At 37.9% G+C, this 24,632-nt stretch overlaps 2 protein-coding genes across 5 annotated transcripts in view; both read right to left on the bottom strand.

The window, feature by feature from the left end:
- The window catches only part of pbx4 (pre-B-cell leukemia transcription factor 4), a 29,003-nt gene extending 11,082 nt beyond the window's left edge, over positions 1-17,921 (bottom strand). Inside the window, exons 1-3 of one of the 4 annotated variants that reach the window (XM_008416044.3) lie at positions 17,150-17,921; positions 15,173-15,286; positions 10,446-10,519 (exon numbers count right to left, since the gene is read on the bottom strand). In XM_008416044.3, coding sequence (XP_008414266.1) covers positions 10,446-10,519; positions 15,173-15,286; positions 17,150-17,334 — 373 coding nt within the window. In that variant the 5' untranslated portion in view covers positions 17,335-17,921. The remainder of the gene's footprint in view (positions 1-10,445; positions 10,520-15,172; positions 15,287-17,149) is intronic. The other 3 variants (XM_008416046.3, XM_008416045.3, XM_008416047.3) reach the window with 3 other exon arrangements.
- A 2,254-nt stretch (positions 17,922-20,175) lies between these two features.
- dsn1 (DSN1 component of MIS12 kinetochore complex) lies at positions 20,176-23,467 on the bottom strand. The gene is made up of 11 exons (XM_008416048.3): positions 23,229-23,467; positions 23,012-23,048; positions 22,671-22,929; positions 22,496-22,569; positions 22,058-22,130; positions 21,877-21,958; positions 21,721-21,777; positions 21,548-21,619; positions 21,304-21,451; positions 20,520-20,607; positions 20,176-20,404 (listed from the first exon to the last, which is right to left on the bottom strand). Exons 1-11 carry the CDS (start codon positions 23,258-23,260, stop codon positions 20,322-20,324), a joined length of 1,005 nt encoding a protein of 334 aa, XP_008414270.2. The 5' UTR covers positions 23,261-23,467; the 3' UTR covers positions 20,176-20,321.
- Between the last annotated feature and the right edge of the window lie 1,165 nt (positions 23,468-24,632).

Below are 24,632 nucleotides of genomic sequence, written 5' to 3'. Positions count from 1 at the left end.
CTCACAGCCAACATTTATAGCTTTTAGAAATCACCATTTTGCATATGTTACAAGTCTAGCTGGGCGGTGTGGCATTGGAAGACTAAGCGAGCAACACATACTATGAAATATTCAGGGTATCCAGCTGGGCTCTCTCTGCATACATAATCATTCTCATTTCTGCACAGCCAAAGTAGAAACATTGTGCCGTGCAGATACAAAAGACAAAATAAAAAGTGGTGCAGGTAAAGGTGAACAACTCAGCCAACAGTGTAGTGCTGTACATTAACTGCAATGCTTTCCTTACATAGGCATAGATAAGGCTTAAACGCCGTCAGTATATCATTGCTCAGCTCAGAGCACAAGCTTTATCCTCGTCTGTCTTTTCCCTCGCTAGCATCCCCTTTTTCACTCCGTCTCCCCCAACACACATCCCCTCCCCCCTCTCCCTTTCAACGCACCCTTACGACACATGCACACACACACACACTCTTCCCCCAGTGCCCCCCCCATCCCCACCCCCTGTTCTCCATTTCAGTCGAGTTCTCCATGTGAGCCGCAATCCCTCATGCTGTCAGCCCCCCCTTTCCCTCTCTCTGTAGACAGACAGGATTAGCATTTTAATTGCATCAGCTCCCTTGGGTATTCTCAGCCTTTCACTGGGAGAGAGCAAGGGATCGGGAGAGAAAGAGAGAGAGACAGAGAGAGAGAAGAAAAAAAAGAGAGGGGGGGAAAGGTAAGGAGAGAGAGGGTAGAAGGAGAACCAAGGAGAATTGAAAAAAGGAGTCACAGAAGAAGATATGTGTGCAAGGAAGAAAGGGACTGAGAAAGAGGGGCAACAGAACTACACTGAATCTGGAGTACAGATGCGCCAGAGAGCAGAAGAGCCAGAGAGAAAGAAAACATTGTGAATACCTCCGGTTGTCCCAGGCGCTACAAGCAATCCAGATACGAGGACAACTTAAAATAGAAATGCTTTTGCTTTGAAAAGTATAAACATGCTGCACAAATTTATCTAACAAAACTCCAGATACAAGTCTTCAATTTCCATATATAAGTACATTTAACTTTAGGAATAAGTACAGCGTTTCACAAAAAATACATCCTTAACTTTTCCAACTTTATTTTGTTTGTCAGTTTAAAAGAAAATCTCAAAGGTTGGTTTAGATTTCAAGTTTCCAAAAAAAAAAAAAAAAAAAAAAAACACTCAAGCATAACATAAACACTAATGGCCTATGGAAAAAAAAAAAAAAAAAAGTAAGAACTTTGGAGTCATAATTAAATAATATACAGATGGAGTACACGTAATCTTCAACTAGTGGTGAAAGGCAACAGCCCCTTTCATAAAATACTTTAATGCAGATTAAGGCACCTTTTATTTCCATGAGTGTTGTGAAACAAGGGGGGTTGAAGTCTACCCACCCCAGACTCACCGAGGGGGGTAGTCACTGCGTGCAGGAGTGACGTAATGATGGCGTACGGTTTGTGCGACCAGACAACTACAAGGCTCCAAAATCTTACGTTTGAAGCAAACAATAGGATTGCTAGGCTTGGTTCATCCACTTTTATTGTGTTGAAAGGAACAATGTGCAACTTTAAGCTCAAATTTTATGTGTACTAATAATAATAATGCCAGCTCGCAACTCCTGTTGGCTTGCATATTAGGCTTCATCTCTGAAAGCTCACAGCTGTGTGGAATATTTCCATTTCCACTTGAGATTTATGCGTAGCCAGAAGCAGCTCTAAGTTGGCTCATTTTGTTGCGCTAAAAGAGGCAAACTTTCAGTCATCTGGTTGTTTGTTCAGACGTTCAAATCTCATATTCCATTCTCTTAGATTAGAAGTTTGGTAAATCTTAGATCAATTCTGCTATATACAGGAAATAAAAACGACGTGTAAGCAAACAAATGAAAACATAATTAGAGATGAAAAAAAAAAAAGTGTTAGAAGGTAAAAAATTACGACAAAGTAAATTTCAGGCTAAAATACAACGGCACAAAGATGCACCCTTTTTTTCCTGAAAGGCAGTATTTTTGTAAAGTACTGTCAACTTAATGAGCCCAATCCATATGCTCATTCCTACTTTAAGCAGCTCACACTAATCAGCATCTGTTTGGGTAGTTCACCAGAGTCCTGTTGCACACAGCCCCCCACTCTGACACACACACACACACACACACACACACACACACACACACACACACACACACACACACACACACACACACACACACACACACACGCACGGAAACAGGGAGAGAAAGAGAGATGGAGGTACAGATTGAGAGTAAACACAGTGTGGTCTGACTAAAGTGTAAATGGGCGAAGTCACACCTAAGGCAAACACAACACTTCAATCCAGCACATCATTAGTCAGCCATTAATTAACCAAAATGGGTAGGGGGGCACTTAGGTGTAAATTATAACAACGCCAACAAATACAAAGAGCAAATATATTAACAATTCTTTTAAATACACTGAAATAAGCCAACAAACATTCCAGAGCATTTTTTTCTGGAATTACTACATCTTCCTGACTACAGTTACATTTTTTCTCCTTAAAAAACACTTTGTATACTTCTTTGTAATTCATAATAAGAACTAGACATTTAAAAAAAAAAAAAAAGAATTTCACTAGCAGTAAAAACTGCTAAATATGTTCAAAGGACACCAACAAAAACATTACTGTGTTAGATTCAATTGAACACAATATAAAACTTCAGGTGAATGTAAGGAAGATGACAAATGGTTCAAATTTCCTCAACACTAGAAAACTTAAGTTAGTCGTACAGATTTAACTACAAGGTCTGCACAACTAAAATGTTAAGGATTTTGCTACTTAATAATAGAAATTCATTATCTATTAGGTAATGTTTGAAGATAAAAACAATGAGTAATATCATGTAAAAACAATCAGTGTCATCAAAAGCAGCACTAAAACAGAAAAGTAAATTTTGAGTACTGTTGTGGACTACTAACACAACATTATCGCCGAAGTACATTTCAAGACAGAGAGAAAAGCTAAGACGAGAAGAAAGAATTGAAAATGTCACAGGAGGATGAGGAGGATGATGAAGAGCACCTAAGCAGGAGGCTTGTTACAGCACTGCAAGGATCTTCCCCCAGTCAACTCTCATCAGGCCAGCTGCCTCCTGTGCTCATTAGCACAGACTCTTAAGGAGCTCCTAAAGACTTTGTGAAAAATGAACGCTCATTTGAGAGGTCGTTAATTTGCACTGTTATGCAAATTTGGTGGCAATTAAGCCATAGATCAGAGGAGCGGTGCCCATTTATAACAAGTGAACAAGCATTATGACACAGTCAGATGGTGCCAGAGAGAACTGGGACGACATGGTTAGTCTGCTTGGTTCAAATGTACCACCTCAGTTCTGAATAAAACCGATTTGCCATTAGCATGAATCATTGGGCAAGAAAAACCTGAGGTTTTGACTGGCATGACCTCTGGATTTGTGTAGCAAACAACAGAGCTTGCACAGATCTGCTTAAAGCATCAAAAGATTGAAAACAAAGTGACACAGCTCCCCAGAAAGCATCTGTAGCCAAGACTTAAAAGTGACTCAACATGAATCTGCACAAACGGCATCAACCAGCCATACAGCTACGCTGATTTACTACATTACAATGTATAGCGTCTTAGTGTTTGTGTTTACACCCCTCCCGCTGCCAGCCTGATGTTTCTATTTCTTCCCAACATTAATGACATGGTGTGAAATAGACAAACATATTGTCTGGGACAGCTATGTGCATAACAGCTAAGGGGTGGAAGACACCCATCAATTGTAATTAATCCTTAATTAGTCAGGATTAGGAGCTGGGCTCAGAGACTTTCCCATCCCACTACCACCAAACTAGCACAATCCAGCTGAGACTTCATTTACATATCTTTAATTAGTGATATGCTGACTTCCTTTAAGAACAGCACATAGAAGTGGTTTGTATAGCAGACATGTCAGAAAGGGGAAAAAAAGTTACATTTGTGACAAACAAATGGTGTTTTTACTTGTATAAGCTGAATAATGTGATAAATAATGTGAAACAAATGCACCGAAAACCACCGTCCAGTATCTAAATACAATCCCACAACAAAAAGTCCTGAAATGACTGTGTCCCAATACGTTTATTCATTTAGAAATCTCGATTTGTACAAATGCAGAGTTAACAGACAACCCAATCGATGTTGTTGGTAAAACACTGTGATACAGAAAAGTCTGGTTCCTGCAGGAATAACGCCACATGGGGAAATCAACTGGCCCACACGCCATTAGGTCTGGGGTGCTCTTGATCCCCAGTTTGAGTCGGGGTGTGTGTCTGTGCGTGTGGGGGTGTCTGTCAGGGCCAGGGGTCTGTGTGATATTAGCCGTCTGCCAATCTGGCTTGGGGAATGGACACCAAGTAATTACTCTTGCTCTTACTGCCTCATCAATCTCTGTATCACTCCTGCACCCCCTTTAACACATTGTCTTTTTTCATCCTCTTCTTGAAAGCAGCAGGGGGAAAATGAATGGCAGGATGTCGCAATACACACAAATTCATTGGATTTTTAAATAATAATAATAATTAAAAAAAAGAAGAGTCATGCTAATCCCAAGGATGTATTTAAGAGAGAAGTGTTAATTGAGCAACAATAGAAAGCACATTTAACTTAAAAACCCTAGAGATGGCTAATATGGTTCTTCTTAGGGCAACTATTTTTATCTGATAAACATTTTTATCTTAAAATAGATTTAACATTTTTCCTCATAAAATATAATAAAATACCTCCCTCAGGTTCTTAACAACTCATAAAATTTTATGGCTCTATTCCAAGTTAGGCTGCTTGAAAACTAATAATAATTAGGCCGTTTTAATGAGGCAAGTGATTCACATGACTTCATCAAGTGATCTCAGCCAAAATCCTGGAGCACAAAAATACCCAACTAAACTGGTGCATGTGATGTTGTTTTCGTGGGAAAGAGAAGAAAGTATCCCGAATCGAGTATCACTAGTTTGGTTTTTGACTCGCTTTCAAAAGATGTTAATAAAAATGTCCCAAATTTGACATAATGTCCTAAATATCCCTCGAGGTAGAAAAAAATTATCGTAAAAAAAAGAAGAAAAAAAATGAAAAAAGGTCACAGTATTTAGTGAAGGTTGACAGATGCTACTTCACCCTAGAGTGACACGACAGTTCATTTAATGGAAAATTTTTGAAAAATTCAAATCCCCAAAATTAATAAACGATCTCTGTTGAAACACCAGTAACATTTCAACTATGTTTCAGTAAGTTTGTTGTCTAATTTTACCACAATTAAAAAAATAATTTAAAAAAAGGAGAGGGAGTGTTTATGGGGCTCACAAAGACATTTCTGATAAATATGGGGTCCCCTCATTACCGGTAATTAGATTTTTTTTTTTTTTTTTTTACAGCAACTCAATATGATGGAGTTCATTACTCTCCTGAAAATGTAGTCCATTTAAAGTGTACACAAAACGGCAAACAATGCGCTAATACACTGGGGATTTTTAAAAAAGTGCCATAACTAAAAAGAATCGGGTTTAAAACAAACAAACAACAAAAAAACATAAATTTCAAACTACAACTGGCTCCCCAAATTCCTCAGCATTAACCAGTTCAGCAGGCTTCCCAGTGGTCTTTAAACCAGTCACCTCACAGCAGGAAGCTGTCTGGCTTGATCTTCAACTGTCCACAGACTAAATGCCTATTGTACTTCAGGTGCGTTTCCAGGGTCAAAGCAGGGATTTTAAGGATTTAATCCAGTAACCTTACAATATTTTACCGCATTTTCCTTCCAAGACACAAAATAACACAATCACAACTACTAAGGATTGTGGATTGTGAATAGATTTTAAGTTTGAATGGAGGAGAAACACTGCTGTCCCTCTGGGACACAACTCGCAGCCTTTAATTATTTCAGATCTGTAGATTAAATTTATTTGAACTAGAAGCGACTGTAATTCAGTTTCAGATTTTAATCACAATGAAACGTTTATACATTGTGTTTTCAAAATCAGGTTGGAATTTTGACCAGAGTTCTCTTTCATCCTCTTTCTAAAAAAAAAAAAAAAAAAAAAAAGTGCGAACACTTAAGACTGCATCAGAAATATCAAGTTACAACATGATGCTGTTACATATTTCCAGAAGGTCTGGAGTAACTCTCTGTGAGCCAATTTTTGCAGTTTTATTGGTACATATTTTATTTTTCCAACTGGAACTCCTTCCCTCTCTCTGACACACACACTCCAGAGTCTGGATCAGCACAGACATTTCCACAAAGTTTGGAGTGACAGTTCTTAGCTTTTAAACTATGCCTGCTATGACACAATCTGATATTAATGCTGAATTGGTCTGATTTTTCAGTTTTAAAAGCATTTTACTTTCTGCAGTGGGCAACATCCGTATCCCCAGACTGCAGCAACAGTCTCGCAGAAGGACTCTTAATGGCATCACCGGATGTGATCTACATAATAGCTCCAGTTTTTGACCCCACAGTGGAAACATGCATAACAAAAGGCCAAGAGAGTTAAAAAGATTGTGGATGGATGGATGCTAAATATAATTAAAAAAATCATAGTTAATAATTTTTGTCTGAATAAACATTTTTCTGAATAAACTTTTAGTTTAAAGGACTAGAGTTAGTTCACTCAGCTTCTCGTCGAACAATTTACTTTCTGTAACGATTAATTTTCAATCATCCAAGCTTCATATATTATAGGCCCCAAGATCAATGCCACCATATTCCACATTTTGGCAGAAAAAGGGACTATGCACATATATTCATATGTGTATATGTATTAATATTAATATATTAATATGTTTGGCAGTTCTGGATTTTAAAATGTTTATATTCAACCCACATGCTTATTTCTGATAAGAAATTAACCAGGCATCGATAAAATAAAAAATTTTTTACCAATGAAAGAAATATTCTTTTCAGATCAGCTTTTTTAAGTCTATATTAAAGCGGATTTAGTTTAGCAAAAATAACGTGTCATACTTTTCCTGTTTTAAATAAAATATATAAAAACACAATCAAACAACTTCAGTTGTTTTATTAATAAACTGAACATTTAATGACTGTTTGAATTTATGTATCTTCCTCACAGGGCCCTACCTGGACCAAAAAAGGCTTCAGTGTGTGTGTGTGTGTGTGTGTATGTGTGTGTGTGGGGCAGACAGCAATCAAAGTCCAACAAAATAGTCGACGTCACAAGTTCATGAGATTGTCTTACTTGTTGCAGACAATGCTGTGTTCCTGAGGAGTGCCGACATGCAGATTTATACACACACGTCCAACATCAGTAGATTAAACTAAGACGCTAATGCAAAACAAAGCTGATCTTTCTGATCTTTTCAGTTTCAGACAAGATAGCTTTCCACTGCATCCATACAACTAGTAGATTGATATCAGAGACGTTTGTCAGACAGCTCATCTAGATGTACAGGGTTGATGGCTGTGAACTTGTCCTTGTGATGGGGTAGGGAGTAGGCCTGAAATAATACTGAAGTCTTTAAAACGGTAAAAAGAAAAACTAACAAAAACAGATATATGGATCTAAAATAACTATTGCAATACTATTTTTGCAATCATTTAAAACATTTCCAAAAATAAACAGCTGTAAATATTCAAACTTGAAAAGATGGACTTGATAAAGGTGGCAGAGAAGAGTGAGTGACAGACTCACTATCAGCATGTTAACATCAAAAGGAAATAAAAGTAAGGAAACACAAGCCCAAAACTAAAGCACAACTAATGAACTGCAGGGGCTTATCTGAGGAGCTGGTATTAGTTGTCCCACTGCACCATGAGCTATTTTTTACAACAAATACCCATGGGAACAAGGGAGTAAAAGAACCCGAGTTGAAGCAAAACCACAGACTCTTCTTTGATCGTTCGCAGAGTCCCTTCAAGTAATTTCATGTCCTCCTTGTAGTGCATCTTCAATAAAGCATTGACAAAAGTTATAGTTCACACAGACAGAGGTCATGTTTCATGTGGGAGCTTAGAACAGCACTGGAACTGTTGTAAAATGGGGGTGTTTTGGGGTGGTGGCAGAGGGGGAGGGTGGGTACTGACATTTGCGCAGAACATTTCCTTTACAATGAAAACAATCTAACCAACTGCAGTACTCATAGGAATTCACCTCCCCTCCCCCATGCCCCACCTCCCCTCCTCCAACCCCAACCATTACATTACCATATCAAAGCCCCGAGTTCAGAGTAAGTCTTCTCTTTCAAGAATGGGAGCGAGGCAGCGAAAGGGAGGGGGAGAGGACAAGACCGAAGCAGTAGGAGTAGAACCAAGACAGAGTTTGCTTTTATCCCTGTTTGGTGTGTATGCATCAATGTGTGCAAGACATATTGTGTACATGGTTGTGCCAACACATCTTTTGTTTATTAGTCGGGGGGGGGGGGGGGGGGTGCAAAAAAATAAAAAATAAAAATACCTAATGGGTACCAAAAGGACTATTGATTGGGGTTTCTGAAGGAGCCAATGAAAAGTCATTTTACATTCCTCAAATAGACAATGGGGCCTAAGGAGGGGCGGGGGGTCTCAGTGGCCATGAAATACCAAAGCAGGTACACAGTGCAGTTAGGGAGCTACATGGCAGATGGCCAACAGAGTACAAGCAAAGCCAAAGTCTTTGCGTTTCGTGACTGGAATACTTTAAGTATGGCTCCAGTATTTACCCAACTGTATTCTTAGTGAGCTATTCTCTTGTGCTCACAGTACAAGTACTCACAGGTTCTACTGTCTAGTTTGCTGGGAGACCAAATGTGAAAATCAAAGTGAATGGCATTAGGGTAAATAAGACCACTGGTTGCCTGGGAAACAGTGTACCCAGCCCCAATCTCTCAGGCCTAGCCTTTACTTCCCTCCAATCACTAGAGAGCAATAATACATTATTGACAGAGGGCCACAACAGACAGCAGTGCAGTGTTTTCAAATTGTGTTTGAACAAGAGAGACTTACAGTTAGCCAAGGACAGTGAGAGAAGAAAGCATACAGCACAAGAGCATAGAGGAGCTGGAGGGTTTTGCAGCCCAACCCATTTACACAACCATAACCACCAATCTGCCATTCATATCCAGCCGCACCAAAACAATCTATCCAAAAACCGACATGAATTGCCAACAGAGGCGCTACTGCATTGCTTATAACTGGCTGCATTTCCCAATTTACAGTCATTAACAGAAGTAGAGATATGCATTTCTCAACAGTTAGACTATATATTAATAATGCAAGAGTATGTCTTTTCCACCTGATGTTAAGTCAACAGTATATGGACCTGGATCATGTTCTGTTGCGCAGTAGTTCCCCTCTCTCCATAAAGTGAAACTGCTGATAGGCATACATGTTATATCACATAAAACTCTTTTCACACAGTCTGTGCAACATGAATATTGCAAAAGGCTATTGGGAGTGGAGTATTTGTTGGTCATTATATTCCAATGCTTTGCATGCCAAAAATAGACCCAGCCTGTTGAACGCTGGGTAGATAGATGCAATGCCAAATAAACTACAGGTGAAAGAGTTAAACACATTGTAGGGATAGATGCAAAGGAGTGGTTAAAATGTGTATTTATTGCCAAAGTTATAATTTTTAGCAATATCACCATTATATGATTTTGTAGTGAGCCAATATTTACCAATTACCAAAAAGTTAGAACTATTCTGCACCTTTCTGCTTCAGGTTAAAATGTAAATCTAAACTGACGTATTAGCTAGTGAAGACTGAGATGTTAGTTTTGGTATCTTACTCGTGTTTCAAAAGACACTGACTAATTCTGCGCTCCATTTGTAGTCAGAACTCAGAAGTTCTACAGAGTAGGAAAAAAACAGGAACGCCCTCCTACTTTTGAAAAGTTGACATCGAGATCCAATGTGGTAGCTGCTTGAGTCAACACCGGTAAGCTGTCATGACAACATGTTTATTTTACAAGACGCACGTGTAAGAATGAGTCTAAAACTCAAAGTTCAATTCTACACTGAACAAAATGTGGAAAGTACAGCTTAGACGACGTTCAAAAGAGATACTACGAGCAATGGCTGCTTGAGTGTCGCCATAATTGAATCGCAACTGCTACGGCTATGTTAGCCGGAGTTAACTTGGGTGTGATGTCATTCCCAACTCCAAGTTTCGTTTTCGTGGATAATGGAATGCAGCATATGATTAGTTTCAGCTGTGAAGTTTGGATTGTTTCCAGGAAAGGAAGAGGTTCCATAAATATGTGCTTTTAACCTGGTGCATAGCAAAGATGATGCTGCATTAACGCATCCACAAAGATTAAATATAATCTTTAGTCAACATTGTCCTAAGAGGGGAAATGCATGAAAAGGAAAAAAAGGCTCTGAAGAACCTGAGGCAAAAAGCACTCTTTATCTCACTACTCAGTGCACACAACTAGAGCCCACTGGAAGATGCCGAGTGAAGTAGAAACTCACCTGTCTTTTCTTTGATCTCACAAAGAACGCTGAAGAGTGCTGGTTTCATTCTGTGACAGTTCAGGGCATGCTTCCTGTAAGACAGAAGAGGGAATAAAACAAAGAAGGAGAGAGGTGGGATTAGGGTAAACAGAACTCCATTTCAAGTCATTCCAAGTTTCTATTCCATAAAAAGTAGTAGAGCAGCTGTCTGCATTATCCGCACAGAACTGTTTTATGCCTTTGTAAGCATCGACACATCCTTGGAGCATCAATCCAAACTAGCAAGAGTAACATTGTCATTAGTGCGCTTTGCACTGAAGAACAGGTAATGATGCCAAACCTCAAGGTCATCATTACCGAGAACCTGATTTCAGGGTTAATACGCGGTAATCTAATTTCTACCTGCTGAAGACGTACTCGATCCATGAAACTAGATGGTGAGTTGACAGAGCCCATTTGGATTAGGATGCATTTTTAATATAACCAGAAATTACCTTTATCGCCTAACAAACTGAAAGCAATCTATGCATAAAAGCGCTACAGTTTACAGGAACGAGATCACCTCAGTTTATCCGGTTAACACATTCCATTTAACAACATACTCGCTCCCATGACACTTTATAAAAGGATTAAAGAATTGAATGCTGTGGCAGGTTTGATTTCACTCTTTGCTCAGTGCAAGCAGTGTGCAGAGCACTCAATATGTATTTGTCTTGAGGTAAAAATGTTCATTATGGTGTCTAAATAACACCGAGACAGGCGCAAAAGCAGTATTCTGTCTTGTACATTTCTGATTCAATAAACCTCAAAGTAGCCCAAAATTACATGCTTGAGTGTCTAAGATAAATGACGACACATCAATATAATCAAATTTAATAAAACCTTAGCAACGCATGACATGGGTTATGTCTATAGGCATTTACACCATATTCAAACTAGAATACGTACAGCAAGAATAAACTCTTGCTTCAAGTAGAAAAAGAATCATTTAAATTCATACAAATGCACAGTTAAGACGACCCATTAACCCATAATCACTTCAGAAAAGCAACGTCATCCATATCAAAAAGTAAAATACACATTCGACTGGGGTTGCATATAAATTTGCTGAGGCAGGTAGTTCAGATCCATTCTGCTGCTCCGCAGGTGAGACAGCAGTGAATAAAAAGCTCATACTTAACAATACTAGGCAGCTCTGACGTTATCAATAGAAATAAAACCATGGTTTATAATTCTTATAATTGCTACAACTGCCTGATGGATAAAAGGGGGAAAAGAAAGTTGAAGTTATTGAAGCTGTGAGGGAGACTGTTGGAAACATATGAAGGTTAACGGTTAAAAAGCTACTTTTATTGAGCAGTATGGATGTGAACTGCACTTACACCAGTCTGATTTTACAACTGAAAATGATTATTTATATCTTAAATGTTGTAATTTTATAGTCATTTTAATAAATAACTTTTACGAACTCATAAATCTTCAAGTCGGCAAGGGAAATCACCACAATGGAATATTTTTGAAGCGCCGACAATTGATTTCAAAAGCCATTTGTATGGAAATAATACTTGCAAAACACTTTCGCCTTTCAGTGTACCATATTTGAATACTACTCAAACAGTATTCATTACTGAACAAACATTTAACACATACATGCCCCTGGCTTTCAAGGGTGCATTCGTATGCATGTTGATAGTCAATTGGTGTGTAAATGTAAAATATCCCAAATTGTAACTCATGTTACACTTTTGTTCAATGCCAAATGGTAAAAACACAACTTTTTTGTTAGAAAATAATTTGTAACAGAAAAAATAAAATAAAAAGGAAACACTAAAATAGCTTTAAACAATAGATTAAAGGTTTGCCTTATGGTTTATTCAGGACATCAATTTCTATTTTAGCTACATAAAAAATGGAATCCCAGTAGTACGCAAAATCTCAATCGCAAGCAAGGACTACAAGTATGCAAATATTTGACAAGACAATACATTTCAAGTAGGGCTTGCGATGGCGATAATATTGGTAAATATTGTGATGACAGTACCAGTTGTGAACTTATGACAGTTGTCTTCTTTTCTTTCTCCCATCACTCTGTAACCTTCAGCATTTTGAGCAGTATCATTTGTGTCCAACGAGAACATGTGCTGCTGCGAGATTGTCCAAGTGGATAAATATTACATTAGCATGAAAAATGAAAGCTCATACACTTGGAATATATATTTTTCCACTCCAAACAGTCTCTTGCAGTATGAATATTGCACACGCTGATATTGCAATGAGGATATATCCGCGATACGTTGTGCAGTCTTAATTTAAGTGACATGCATTCCCACTCTGAGTATCAATAATATAGTTGGCCACTTGAAGGAGCCTTTATGCACCGAATGTGTATTTTTATTGGTTGGGATGCTGAAGCTCATACTAAAAAAATAGTACAAAAAAAAAAAAAAAGAACAAGGAAACAGATTAATCATAATCGTTATCGTCGCAATTTTCAGCAGCATTATTGCAAATATGCATCTTCCTGATAATGTGCATCTCTAATTACAACCATAAGCAGAAGAGCCTCAAATCCCATTCTCTGGTGAAATGGGTTGTCACAATATTTCAAATTCAATAGTGGAAAAAACCATCTACCATTACCATTAGATAACATTGTTGAGCTGTGAGAAAAAATTAAGAACTAGGAAAACAGAACAATTAATTAAAGATTGCTTCATAACATGTCTTTGACTCCAAAAGTAAAATATTGGGAACACTTCCATGAAATAAAGAAGCACCACTTAATATGGAGCCGCTGGTTGACTTTTGCAACATGGCCAATGTATCAGGTGAGTTTATAAACTGAGCTCTTATTACCATTAATCAAAATAAATTATTACCCCCCTCATTCTTTTAGTTCATTTCTCACAACATATTAGCGCTATGCTTCTTACATGATTTTCTTCAATTCTTTTTACATCGTTTTTTCTGGTGCATGTTTGTCATGATGTTTTAAAGTCATAACTTTTAAAGTTGCTGAGATTATCTGTAAATATTACTTTACAGGAGCTCTATATCCCAGGGCTTGGCAAGTGATATAAAACACTTATCACGATTAGTGTTTTACATCAGTTGATATCGATGATCATTAGGTTTTTGTTTTAAATATCCGAAACACTGCCAAACTGATAACGTGATCATTAATGTTTTATTCAAAATTTCCTCTCGAGCCATCATACTAATTTTTTCCTTTCACTCAAAGTCGTTTTTTATTTTTTAAGACGTTACGGACTGCTGCTGCACAAGTTACTCAGCAGGCTAGTGTTAGCTTACCAATGAGTGATGACACCAACCTAGTTTAGCTCACCAAGAGGGGTTGAGAAGTTAAAGTCTTTCCTCTGCCTACATTCCCCAGAATGCCGTGCGGGATTGAACTATTGAACACGTCTATATAACGATATATATTGCTGCTATTGATTTATTGCCCAGCCCTACTACACTCCCTTCCTCTGAGTTCAATCACTCAAATTTAGACACAAGTGTAGTGTATGGATTAGTGATTTCCACTATAGATGTTAACTTTCAAACGTCTTACATGTGGTCATCCAAGTTCAAGGTATTAGACTATTCCCAAAATAAAAAAAATTACATGAAAATCAGGAAACAGTCTCTGGCAATAGATATGAGCCTAACCTTATCAATATCTATTGCCATAATGATAAACTGTTCAAAACAGCTGTAACTCCTGGACAACAACCCAGGTAAAGCTTGCCATTACACACAGTCAAGACGATGGTAGAGGAGACTGGCACCAGGGGCCACCAAGTCTACCACAACAATATATTTAAAGGCTGTCTGCAAATGATAGTGCATGGTGCCACACTTATTTAATTTTAACTGATGGTGAATTTAGCATGAAGAGTTTAAAATTTCAGTCTGGCTTTCAAAGACAAATCCCTTAATCTACTTCCAATTATGTAAAACATACAACTAAGTCAATATCTACATGTGAGTCAATGTGAATTTATTTTACATAATAGGACAAAAATTGAAGCCCATTGCGATACAGCTGTCACTAAAGTTTACTTAATCGGATATATATGTACTATATTTGGATTGGTTTACAGTTCTGAGGAGGGAGATCAAGTGAGGTGACAGAAAGGTGCTTGAGCAGCGAGGTCTGCAGCCAAATCCTTTGGGATTTGGTCCCTGTGAATGAAAACCTGCCTATTGTCTGTTTTTGTATTGTTCAGTCTTGCTGCTTTTAAACAGGAAACACCAATATTTCTTAGGTAACAACACTGATTATGTGGTTAGGAAAAACACAAGTATACGTTTGGTGAAAACCATGAAAATCAATATAATGCCTGTTATGGAAAAAAACATGCAAAAAAGAAGCATTAAAAAAAAAAAAATCCTTTTTTGAAACAGCGTGAAGCACAGACAGCTAACGTATAGCAACCAGTGATGAATATGAACTAGCTACACCTGGTCTAACCACAACTCCCAATTTCTGTTGTAAACATCCTCTGCAGTTTTAAAAGAGGGAAGTGGCACCTACAAGACCCAGTCCAAAGGAATGCCTCTCTGCAAGAGTTTTGAGGGGGGGAAATAAAATAAAATGAAAAATGTGTCTAGAACTAAATGTCAACTTCCTCCACAAAATCTGTCACTGCTCAATTTGAGATGAGGGAGGGCTGTCTTCACCATGGAGGGTATGAGCAGGAGGGGGGGAGAAGAAGGTGTGCATGCGGTCCAGTACTGACCTGTGCTGGAAGTTGAGTGGCAGGCCACCCCCTGCCATGCCCCCCCCTGCTCTCCCTCCCTCTGTGGGGTCGTCTGATCCACCCCAATGCGCTGGCGATTCCTCTGGCCAGGATCTGAGCATATGGTGACACGGTGAGAGGATGAGGGTGGATGGTGCGCAGGAAGGGTACTCTGCAACACCAACTTCTTGTGCTACCCTGACCACTCCCTATCCTGATAGACTGCCACGTTACATGACAGGGATGTCATGTAACCGTAATAACGACTTTACACATTAAAACGTAGATCATCCTGACCTAGGAAATGACTGACAGTGACAAAAAGACGATAAAATGCAAGTCATTTAGTATTTATTAGGACCTCCATCTGTAACAACATTCACCGTTTAGTGTTGAAGTTCCTTATGTTTTGGAATTTTCTCAAAAAAAAAAAAAATACAAGTAAATTAGTAAAAAGTCAAATGCACGGTGTCACAAGAGCACTTCTGTAATTTCATTTTCCAAGTACGATGATAGAGTACATAAAGTACGGTGGAGGTGTGTGTGTAAAGTAACTCCTACAATGCTTCATAAGTAAGTGCCAACGTAGTACGTTCTGCAGTGCAGCTGATTTTTTTTGTGCTTATAAATACGAATTTTTTAGCTAAATAAGTTCACTACAGTTCCGCCGTTGCCTATTGTCAGCACAAACTTGAAATACAACAGATGAAACTGAAACATCAGCAAGAGCTATTTTAACGCAAAATTAATTGTGCCGTGAGGGTGTGATGAACTCTCCAAAGTAGTAGTCAAGAAAATGTAATATCTCAACATTCATAGGCTGCCAGAATAGCATCATTCCTCCCCCTCACCACCATCTCATTAATAGAAACTCGATTTGCGGACAGCTGCACTCGCGTACACATTATAGGAGAATTGATTGCACCCAGCACACAATGAAAAGGATGAACACCAGCGAGGGAGGGAGTGAAAGGAGTGAATTAATTAAGAGAACCAGGTGGTCAAATGTTGGGTGGAAAATCACTAGCTAATGACACATCACACTGTGGCCACAGTCTTGCAGTGGACGGTTGTCTATTGTTGAAATACTGACGCTTCATTTGAAACTGACCTTATGCTCTTTGAGCCACATGGCAAATGAGTGAGAGTCAGTCACTCAGTGGGATACATACTGTCAATAAGTATAGGTAAAGTACTTCTAATCCAAACATTACATTAAAAAAAGAGTCGTAAATAAATGACACATCACAAACACCACAGACATGGAGGACTGGGTGATGCTTGATCTCAACTTTATGATTAAAGTTCCTGGGGTTATTACTACTATTTTGGACTGTAAATAAAAAGTAGTTTTTAGCTAAACAAGCTTTAAAAATAATTTCAATAATATGACCGAATATAGTTTTATTAACGTTATTTTTATATGCTAATTTTCCATACTGTTTACAAAGCTGCTACTTCTCAATAGTTTAGATTTGATGAAAAGTTTTTAAAACTTTAAAATTCACATTTTCTTCGTACACAGGTAGATTAACACTAAATAAAAAGTAACACATTTTAGTTTTGGATGTATTTTTCTTTTCCCCCGCACCCTCCAAAATGTAATGCTATCATAGACTTTTTTTCCCCCGATTTAATATTTCGTTGGTAAACTAATTAGTACAGAGGATCGGTTACTATTACCAAACCAGTAGTTTACCAATTACAAGTATTCAAGGTGATGTAATTTACAGCAACAAGATTGTATTTTATTTCTCGTTTTACAAATACCCACACTCTACAGTGGAGTCCGAATATGTTCAGTATATGCAGGCACAAAATGTACATTCACTTTCATACTTTGGTGCAAATTAACATCGCAGTGTAACGTTACATTAATCCCTCAATAACAAACTATCTTAATTTTAAATCACGCAAGAAAAAAACTGACTTTAGCTTAGCTATCATGAGTGGAAAATGGCTCTTCACAAGTCTTACCTGGCCTGTGCTTCGTCCAGGCTTTCGTCGGTGATGGCCATTATTTGCTGTAGAATATCTCCAATGTCTTGTTGCGGCTGACCGAGGGACTGTTGTTTCCGGACCGAGTCCGGATCACCGACATCGGGCTGTGATAGTCCACCGAGTCCGGTGAGACCCGTCAGCATCCTAGTCTGATCATCCATACTTTCAAAGAAAACTCGCCGTTTTCCTCAGTCGACGAACACAATCAAATAGCTAGCCTATTAGCTAGCCAGCAAAGTGTTTTCCACGATAAATCATACAACACTTATTCCCTTACCCGACAGCGACAATAGGCGATTAGTTTGGGGTTGTTTTCGCAAATCAAATAGCACGAACGAGCTTTACATTCGTCTGTATCTTTTGTTTCTTCTACTAGTTAATAAACGCGGCCAGGCTAACGGAGGCTAACCACCGTGTAAAAAGAAGCAGCTAGGTTAGCAGCAGTAGCCCAGCAGAAAGGCAGCAGGGACACACATGCACAGCCTGTGTGAGCGCCTCGCACATTTTCAGGAAAAATGTATAACGAAAATGTAGCCACAAACGAACATACGCGTCTTTAAAAATAGCGCGGTAATTTAGGAGTTATATCAGGTGCGAACACACACAGTTCCAAACCTTGTTGCTCCTATAAAAAAAAAAAATGTGTTACCAAAACAGACTACGGTTTGCCATTGTTGTTGATGAGTATGTGGGATGTTCTTCGGCGGAGTGGTGTACGTCGCTTTGACCATTAAAACTCACAGCACCACAGAGCGCGATCTTGTGGGTGGGTAAATGATAAACTATAAATCGAGAGCATCTTTAGACAGAAAAAAATAAATCTGTCTCGAAACATTTCCCACCGCATATGCAAATATTAGATCTAATTTACGATTATTTTACGCTGCAAAATCTACTTGTAAACCAAAACTGTGATTTGAATGCTGAAAAAATAACAGAGAAAATATTTTGTAAATCTAATACAAGAATGTGACATTAACTTTCATAGTCCAGACAAAACCCCAGCCTTTGACCAACCAAAAACATACTTATTTTTGCAGATCCCAACCTAGGTGACTACGTGTAAAAATAGCAGGAAAATGCTGCTGTACATGTATAGACTTGCTAACTATGCAACGAACATAAGTTATGCAAATGTTGTTTGATGTTTGACGTTCACATGTGTGTGCAAACTGTGCCAATTTCCAGAAGTGCTCAGTCCCAGAGCAAAACAGTTCAGGATACTGTCCCATACCCTGATGAATGAAACATCCCATCAGTTTTCAGTATGAAAACGTTGACAGCAGATTGAAAACAAGTGTCCTTGCTTTTTGCAAACTGGGCAATTCTGATGTTGTTTATCACTCAGATCACAGAGACAGCTTTCCGAGACGAATGGCAGACTGAATGGATGTGGAGGAGAGCAGCAGCCAGCTCTGTTAGACTGAGAGGAGATGATGGGTGTGCATGAGGGAGTATGACCAAACTGACTATTTATGCTGACTCTCCTGCTATCCATCTACTGCAATCTGTAACTAATCAATCTAAAGTTAGAGACAACAAAAACAGCAAATCCAGTAAACAGTTGTTACTCTACGCATGGGCTTTTAAGAAGTCAAACTCAAGTTAAACGAGAAGCTTAACATGTAAACTACCTCGTAGAGTTTTCCCAATTGCATGCATTTTACATGTGAACCTCTAAAAATCCACAGAGTAACTTTATAATGTAATTTTTACCAAGTAGGACATTTAAGTGTTTTTTTTGTCACTGTCAAGATTGTTTTCCTTTGTAAGCAAAACCATTGTCATTGACTTTGTCAATTTTTTTTTAATTATTGTTGTTGTTAGTGATTCACTTAAGAACAATTTCTGTGAAACCTTTACTCATTTGGATGCTAAAGCTGCCCTCCTCTCACCCCACAAGCATCAAGCCTCATTTTCATCTAAATAAGAATCGATCTATCCTGCTGTGCACCATCTTCCCTTACTAGCAAGTCTCATGGTCAAAGCCCTACATTTTCCTCCTTGCTTCTCCATGTGCGCTGCAATCACTCCCCTGAATAAAGCCACAAGAAAATCCTCCAGAAACCACACTGGGGATCGTAACTCTGTCGCAAAGTTATAGACTCGTATCATGTGGGGATGGGGGGGGTAAATAAGGGCTTTTATTGCTGCAATCAAGAGAGGCACAAATTAAGCATACGTGTTAATTAATGAATTGGTCCAAGAGATTGGAGAGATGGCAAATGAAGCTTTGCCTGACTGGTACAATGTCAAGGCTTCGTTCTGCATCAGTGACCAAGCCAAGCAAGAGATGGGGGTGAGTCACTGTGGGGGAGGGGCCTCCTTCTGTATGGTCAGGGGACACTGATGAAGTGCAATAGATGCAGCACCAAACAGGAGTGTGACAGGGGGTGAGCCTCTAGGGTTTCTGTATACACTGAAGAATGTGTGTAAAGTAAGAAGAAAAGTTTTTTTTCTTCTTTTTTTTTACTTGAATAGTTTAACAAGAATATAATCAAAAATGTTTCACTATTTAAGCTACGTCATTGCTTTTTGTCATCACATATGTACTTTCAGGGATTTACCTTTGATTTTTGGGGAGGTATTATTCATGTTAAATAGAGCATCAAATACATAAAAATATATCCTATTGTCAAAACCATTCATTCTTTATTGCCTCAATATTAATTATGATAGTTATCAACTTACTTTGGCAATCACTTTTAAGACAAGGTGGCTGTTTTTTTTGTTTATTATTATAGTTTAATTTGATAACACCAAAAACAGGGACCATACTTTGCTGGACGGCGGCAAAGTTTTGACAACATTTGCTAATTGGTCTAAACAGTTTCAGGATTTACAGATGAAAATGCACTTAATTAAGGCCAGAAGAATAATCTACTCAGGCAATTCACCACCATTAATACGATTTTGTGAGTAGCTAGCCACTGCCACCTGCTGGTCAAATACATGTATAATTTACCACTGCCATTAAAGTAGTTTGATGTCGGAGCATAACATAAAATGTTATTTTCTTTCTTTAACAAAACAGGACAGGAAAATCAACAAAACTGGAAAATGACATAAAAGCACAAGAATATATGTACATATTTAACAATCGTTGGATTCAGCTGTGCAGAAGCATCATCTATTTAGGACATATTGTTTATGTAGTTGCCTTTTGCAAAGGTGCCGACATCAGATTCTTAAGAAGGTCGGATGAAAGCTCCTGGAATCCAGCCTCCTCGGCTGGAGACGGCATAGAAATAAAAATAATTAGTGTGAAAGTTTCTTTCGCTAGACCATCACAGAAAATGTCAAAATATTACAAAGATAAGATATATTATTCAAGCAAAGTCATTACCTAATTGGACACTGGTCTTTTTGACTAACAGCTGTGACTGCTCCTTGATGGCAAGTAGCTGCTGTATCATTTTACACTGAGTGTCCATCTACAGGCAAGAAAAAAAAAAATTCTATAAGTTACAAAATAAAATGACGACAACATTGCATCAGATCTGGTGCTTTGAAAAATCGTAGTTTAGTTCCCTATCTGAAAACTGGTCCATCTAAATTGCTGTGTGTCTGTGTTTCCCAGTGATAGAATAGCAACCTTTTCATGCCTATAATTGTTATGGAAGGAAATATCTATAATACTAATCTTCAAACTTACTTGACGATCAATCTGTATTCAATTACATGCGTGCATGTTCAAAAGCTTAAATATTTTGAATGGAGAAAGGTTGAGTCTGCTCTTTTCTTTATGTCTATCAACAATAGTTATCAATAATTCTAAGCACTGCACATAGAAACAGTTAAAACCTGACATTATGGTGGTTTTGTGACCATCAAAATATAAGTGGAAAATGCTTGTATTTGTAAATGTATGCGTGTCCCATTTATTTCCACGTTTGCCCCTGAAAAATCTCAGTTCTTATGGCCATTTCTCTTCACCCTCCACCCAATGTACTGAAGTGCCTGGTGGGTGTGTGCATGTCATAGTCGTTCTGCCCAAGGAAGCAACATTTCAAATACAGTACTGCAAGCCCACTCTTATCATGACATTCACTTTAGAGATTAGAACATACAAGCTTGAAAATACAACTTCTTATTTGTGAGGACAAAAGAGAAAAAAAAATCCAACATACAATTATGGCCATAGTATGCATCATGGGTCGCTGCCTACAGAGGACGTCGTGGTAGTTGGGTTTACTCTGTATGACAGAGTTCTGCGAGGACTGGACTATTAACGTAGAGTTTAGAGGTATACCCGTCTCCTGTCCCATCTTCACCTTCCTACAGCGGAAAATCAATAACACAATTGGTACAAATTCAAAGAAAGTCATGGATAGCATTGTCACGTGAATGCTTGATGATAATATAAATATTTACTTTTCCAGCTCCTCTGCTTTTTCCTTGTGTTTGTTCATAAGCGCCTCCCAAGACTCACTTTCAGCCTTGAGCCTAAGAAAAAACACAAAGAAAAGATCATATATGTGGCCATTTTATTTTTATAATTATTCTTACAATAAGCATCGGACATGAGAGTAGACAGAACAACATGCCTGTTGATTGCTTTCTGGACGTTTGCCATGGCTCTTTGCACGGCAGGCTGACTGCAACTTAAAAGCAATAAAAGACACAAATGCAGTGAAGACAGTCATTATGATTAATAGCAGAAGTACAGTGAAATATGTATACTTTTAAAAAAGTATGCATACTTGGGTTGACTCGAAGATAGTTTATGTGGTTCGTTGCTTGTATTTTTGGTTAAGCAGCTCCACTCCATCTTGATGTTTTCAACTACACAAAACAGGAATAACAGAGATAACATAAAATTATTGTTTCAATAATTAAAAAATACTGAGCTCCAAGAAATTTATTTAAAAAAAAACTACCAACCTTGTTTTTTAAAGGTCTCCAGTGAAGCTTTTGGAAATGACTCAAGTGAATTTTGAGTTCTTTCTAGTGCCATCTGCAAAGCAAACACATGTGAATAAACAAAAAATATTCTCACAGTTTACAGACGGTAAACTGACATACAAAAAAAGTTTTGTTTTTTTTTAACTCACATTTTGTTGTGTAATTTTGTGGCCAGTATTAATTAAATATCTAGTCATTCTTCTAATATTGAGTAAACAATATGCACCTATTTAGCAAAAATATGAACATAAAACTGCTACTGGCTATATTTCATAACATCTTCAAATCTTCATTTAATCTTTTAAGAGTTGGTAGGGACAAAGAAATACAAATAATCTATTGGACCTTCATCGAGTTCAGGAGAAATTTGTTATAATGGTTTAATGCATTTGGTTTCTATAGCTTCACTTAACATACCTCCATTGAAGCCTCCAGCAGTTTTTCAAGTCTCTCTTCTTGTGATAATGATGGACTTATGCTTCTGCACAAAGCTAGAACAGATTCATTTTGATTATTTGTCTTGAACAAAAGTAAATATTAATGTTTCACTGTGGGGGGATAAACATATGATGGAGGGGGGAATATATCTCACTCTCATATGGGTTGGGAAGGGCAGGGAGGGAGCGTCGGGTTATGGTGTTTCTCCTCCAGGATTTATGCTGTTCACGGGGATTTACGGGTCTTTCTGTGAGTGTCTCCATTTCTTGTTTCATCGTCTCTGACTGTTCGTCTCCAGGATCTGGCGTCCGTGTGGTAGATAATGTCGAATCGGTCCGGTGACACTTCAGAGGAGGTTCCGACTCGGGGATTGGGGAGGAGCATCTTTTTGAAGTCTGGACCGAAGACGGGACCTTGGCATAAACAACAAAGCCAGTAACTCTCCATTCAACAAATCATCTGCTGTAAACTACAGAAAGGGTTTTTATTTCTCACCTCTAATGAGGTTTCGTCTGCCTCAACACGTCCGCAGCTAAAGCAGGTAATAGACGAAAAAGTCGCTTTAATGTTTACATCAGACCAGAACAAAACTCTCAGAAAGGTCCACCAAAACATGACAACAACACAGTTCGTTTAAGATTATTTACAGTAGTAAGGTAATGGATTTGTTTAATTTAAATAAGTTGTATTACGAGCTTAAAACAAAACATACCCGTGCTCAACTTCAGCCGTCTTTTCCGCCATTTTAATTTCAAATAGCTGTCCTTACAGCGCGCCCAAAGACCAAACCCAGCCTTTCACGGCTCTAAGACTCATGGGAAATGTAGTTAAGCAATACAAGGGTCGAGGCTTAAAACTAAATTTGTTGCACCTTACACCTTATAGATGCATTTAGAAATACTTATATGAACAGTTGAATAGGGGCATTTTAGCAAAGTCATATTTATTGTGATCCCTTTGAATAAAGTTCAAAAGATTGTGACTGTTTTATAGAAACAATGTTTAAATGACTTCAAGTTTGATGCAAAAAAAAAATAAAACTAAAAGTGTACAGAGGCTCTCCAAAGTCAAAATGTTTAAATGCTTTCGTTTTGTGCCTCTCCTTAAAAAATAAAACCATGACAAAACACTTAAAAACTTTTTGCGCTTAAGACATGACATGTATTGTTTACTAATAAAAAATGTTTGAGAGACAAAACTAATATTGTTGAATTCAATTTGGAATAAAATTTCAGCATTATTTGGTAGCATGCCGCATCTTGACTTCTCACCCCTCATCTCCACACTTTACCTACCAAAGGTTCTCCACATGGATCACAGTGTGATCCATGTGGATCACAGTGTGATCCATGTGGATGGTGGATGAGAGACGTTGATGAGAGACGTTCGTCTCTCATCCACCGTTTAACACAATGTCAACTCTAATTTTATTCTGGACTCTGGCTAGGACAATTAATTTTTGTTTTTTGTCTGAAGTAAATTTTTTGATCGGCTTTGTCTGAATTCAGTGATGCTAAAAAAAAACTCCATCTTCATCTTTACAGCAGATGGCGAAAGGTTTTGAATTAAAACTGATGTTTGAAACTGTTCATAATTTCATCTCCCATGTGAAGAAAAGTAAACCCAAAAGCATGATTCTGCCTACACCATGGTTAACTGCTGTTTTTTTAAAAAAATGTTTTGCCCAAAACGTCCAGCTTAGTTTCTTCAGACTATAAAACTTTCTACAAGTCTTTAAGAAATTTTTACCATTCTCCATTACTTTCATTATTGATAGTTTTTGTTGGTGGAGCACTTAGTTATTTCTCATTTCATGGAATTACACCGCTTCAGATTAGAAAATGTACAATTCTTAAAATTATTAGCCAATTTCTAAACTTGTGAAAGTAAAAGTTATATTCTACATTCATCTTTGAAGTTGAAAGGTGCCTATAGTTTACCTAATAACTGGATATATTTAAAAGTAATCAAATGTCCAATTTAAACTGGACATTTGATTGGACATTGAGCTACTTTTGTCTTAATCAGAATCAGTTAAACTTAACTTACATATCTTTCAACTTTGATAGTTATGGCATTTAAAAAAATATAAAAATTCCATTGTTTGAGATTTTGT

Source organism: Poecilia reticulata, chromosome 8 (genome assembly GCF_904066995.2).
Source record: "Poecilia reticulata chromosome 8, P_reticulata-male-v2, whole genome shotgun sequence".
In the NCBI taxonomy this organism is placed as follows: Eukaryota; Metazoa; Chordata; class Actinopteri; order Cyprinodontiformes; family Poeciliidae; genus Poecilia; species Poecilia reticulata.
This window is presented reverse-complemented; position numbering and strand designations above follow the sequence as displayed.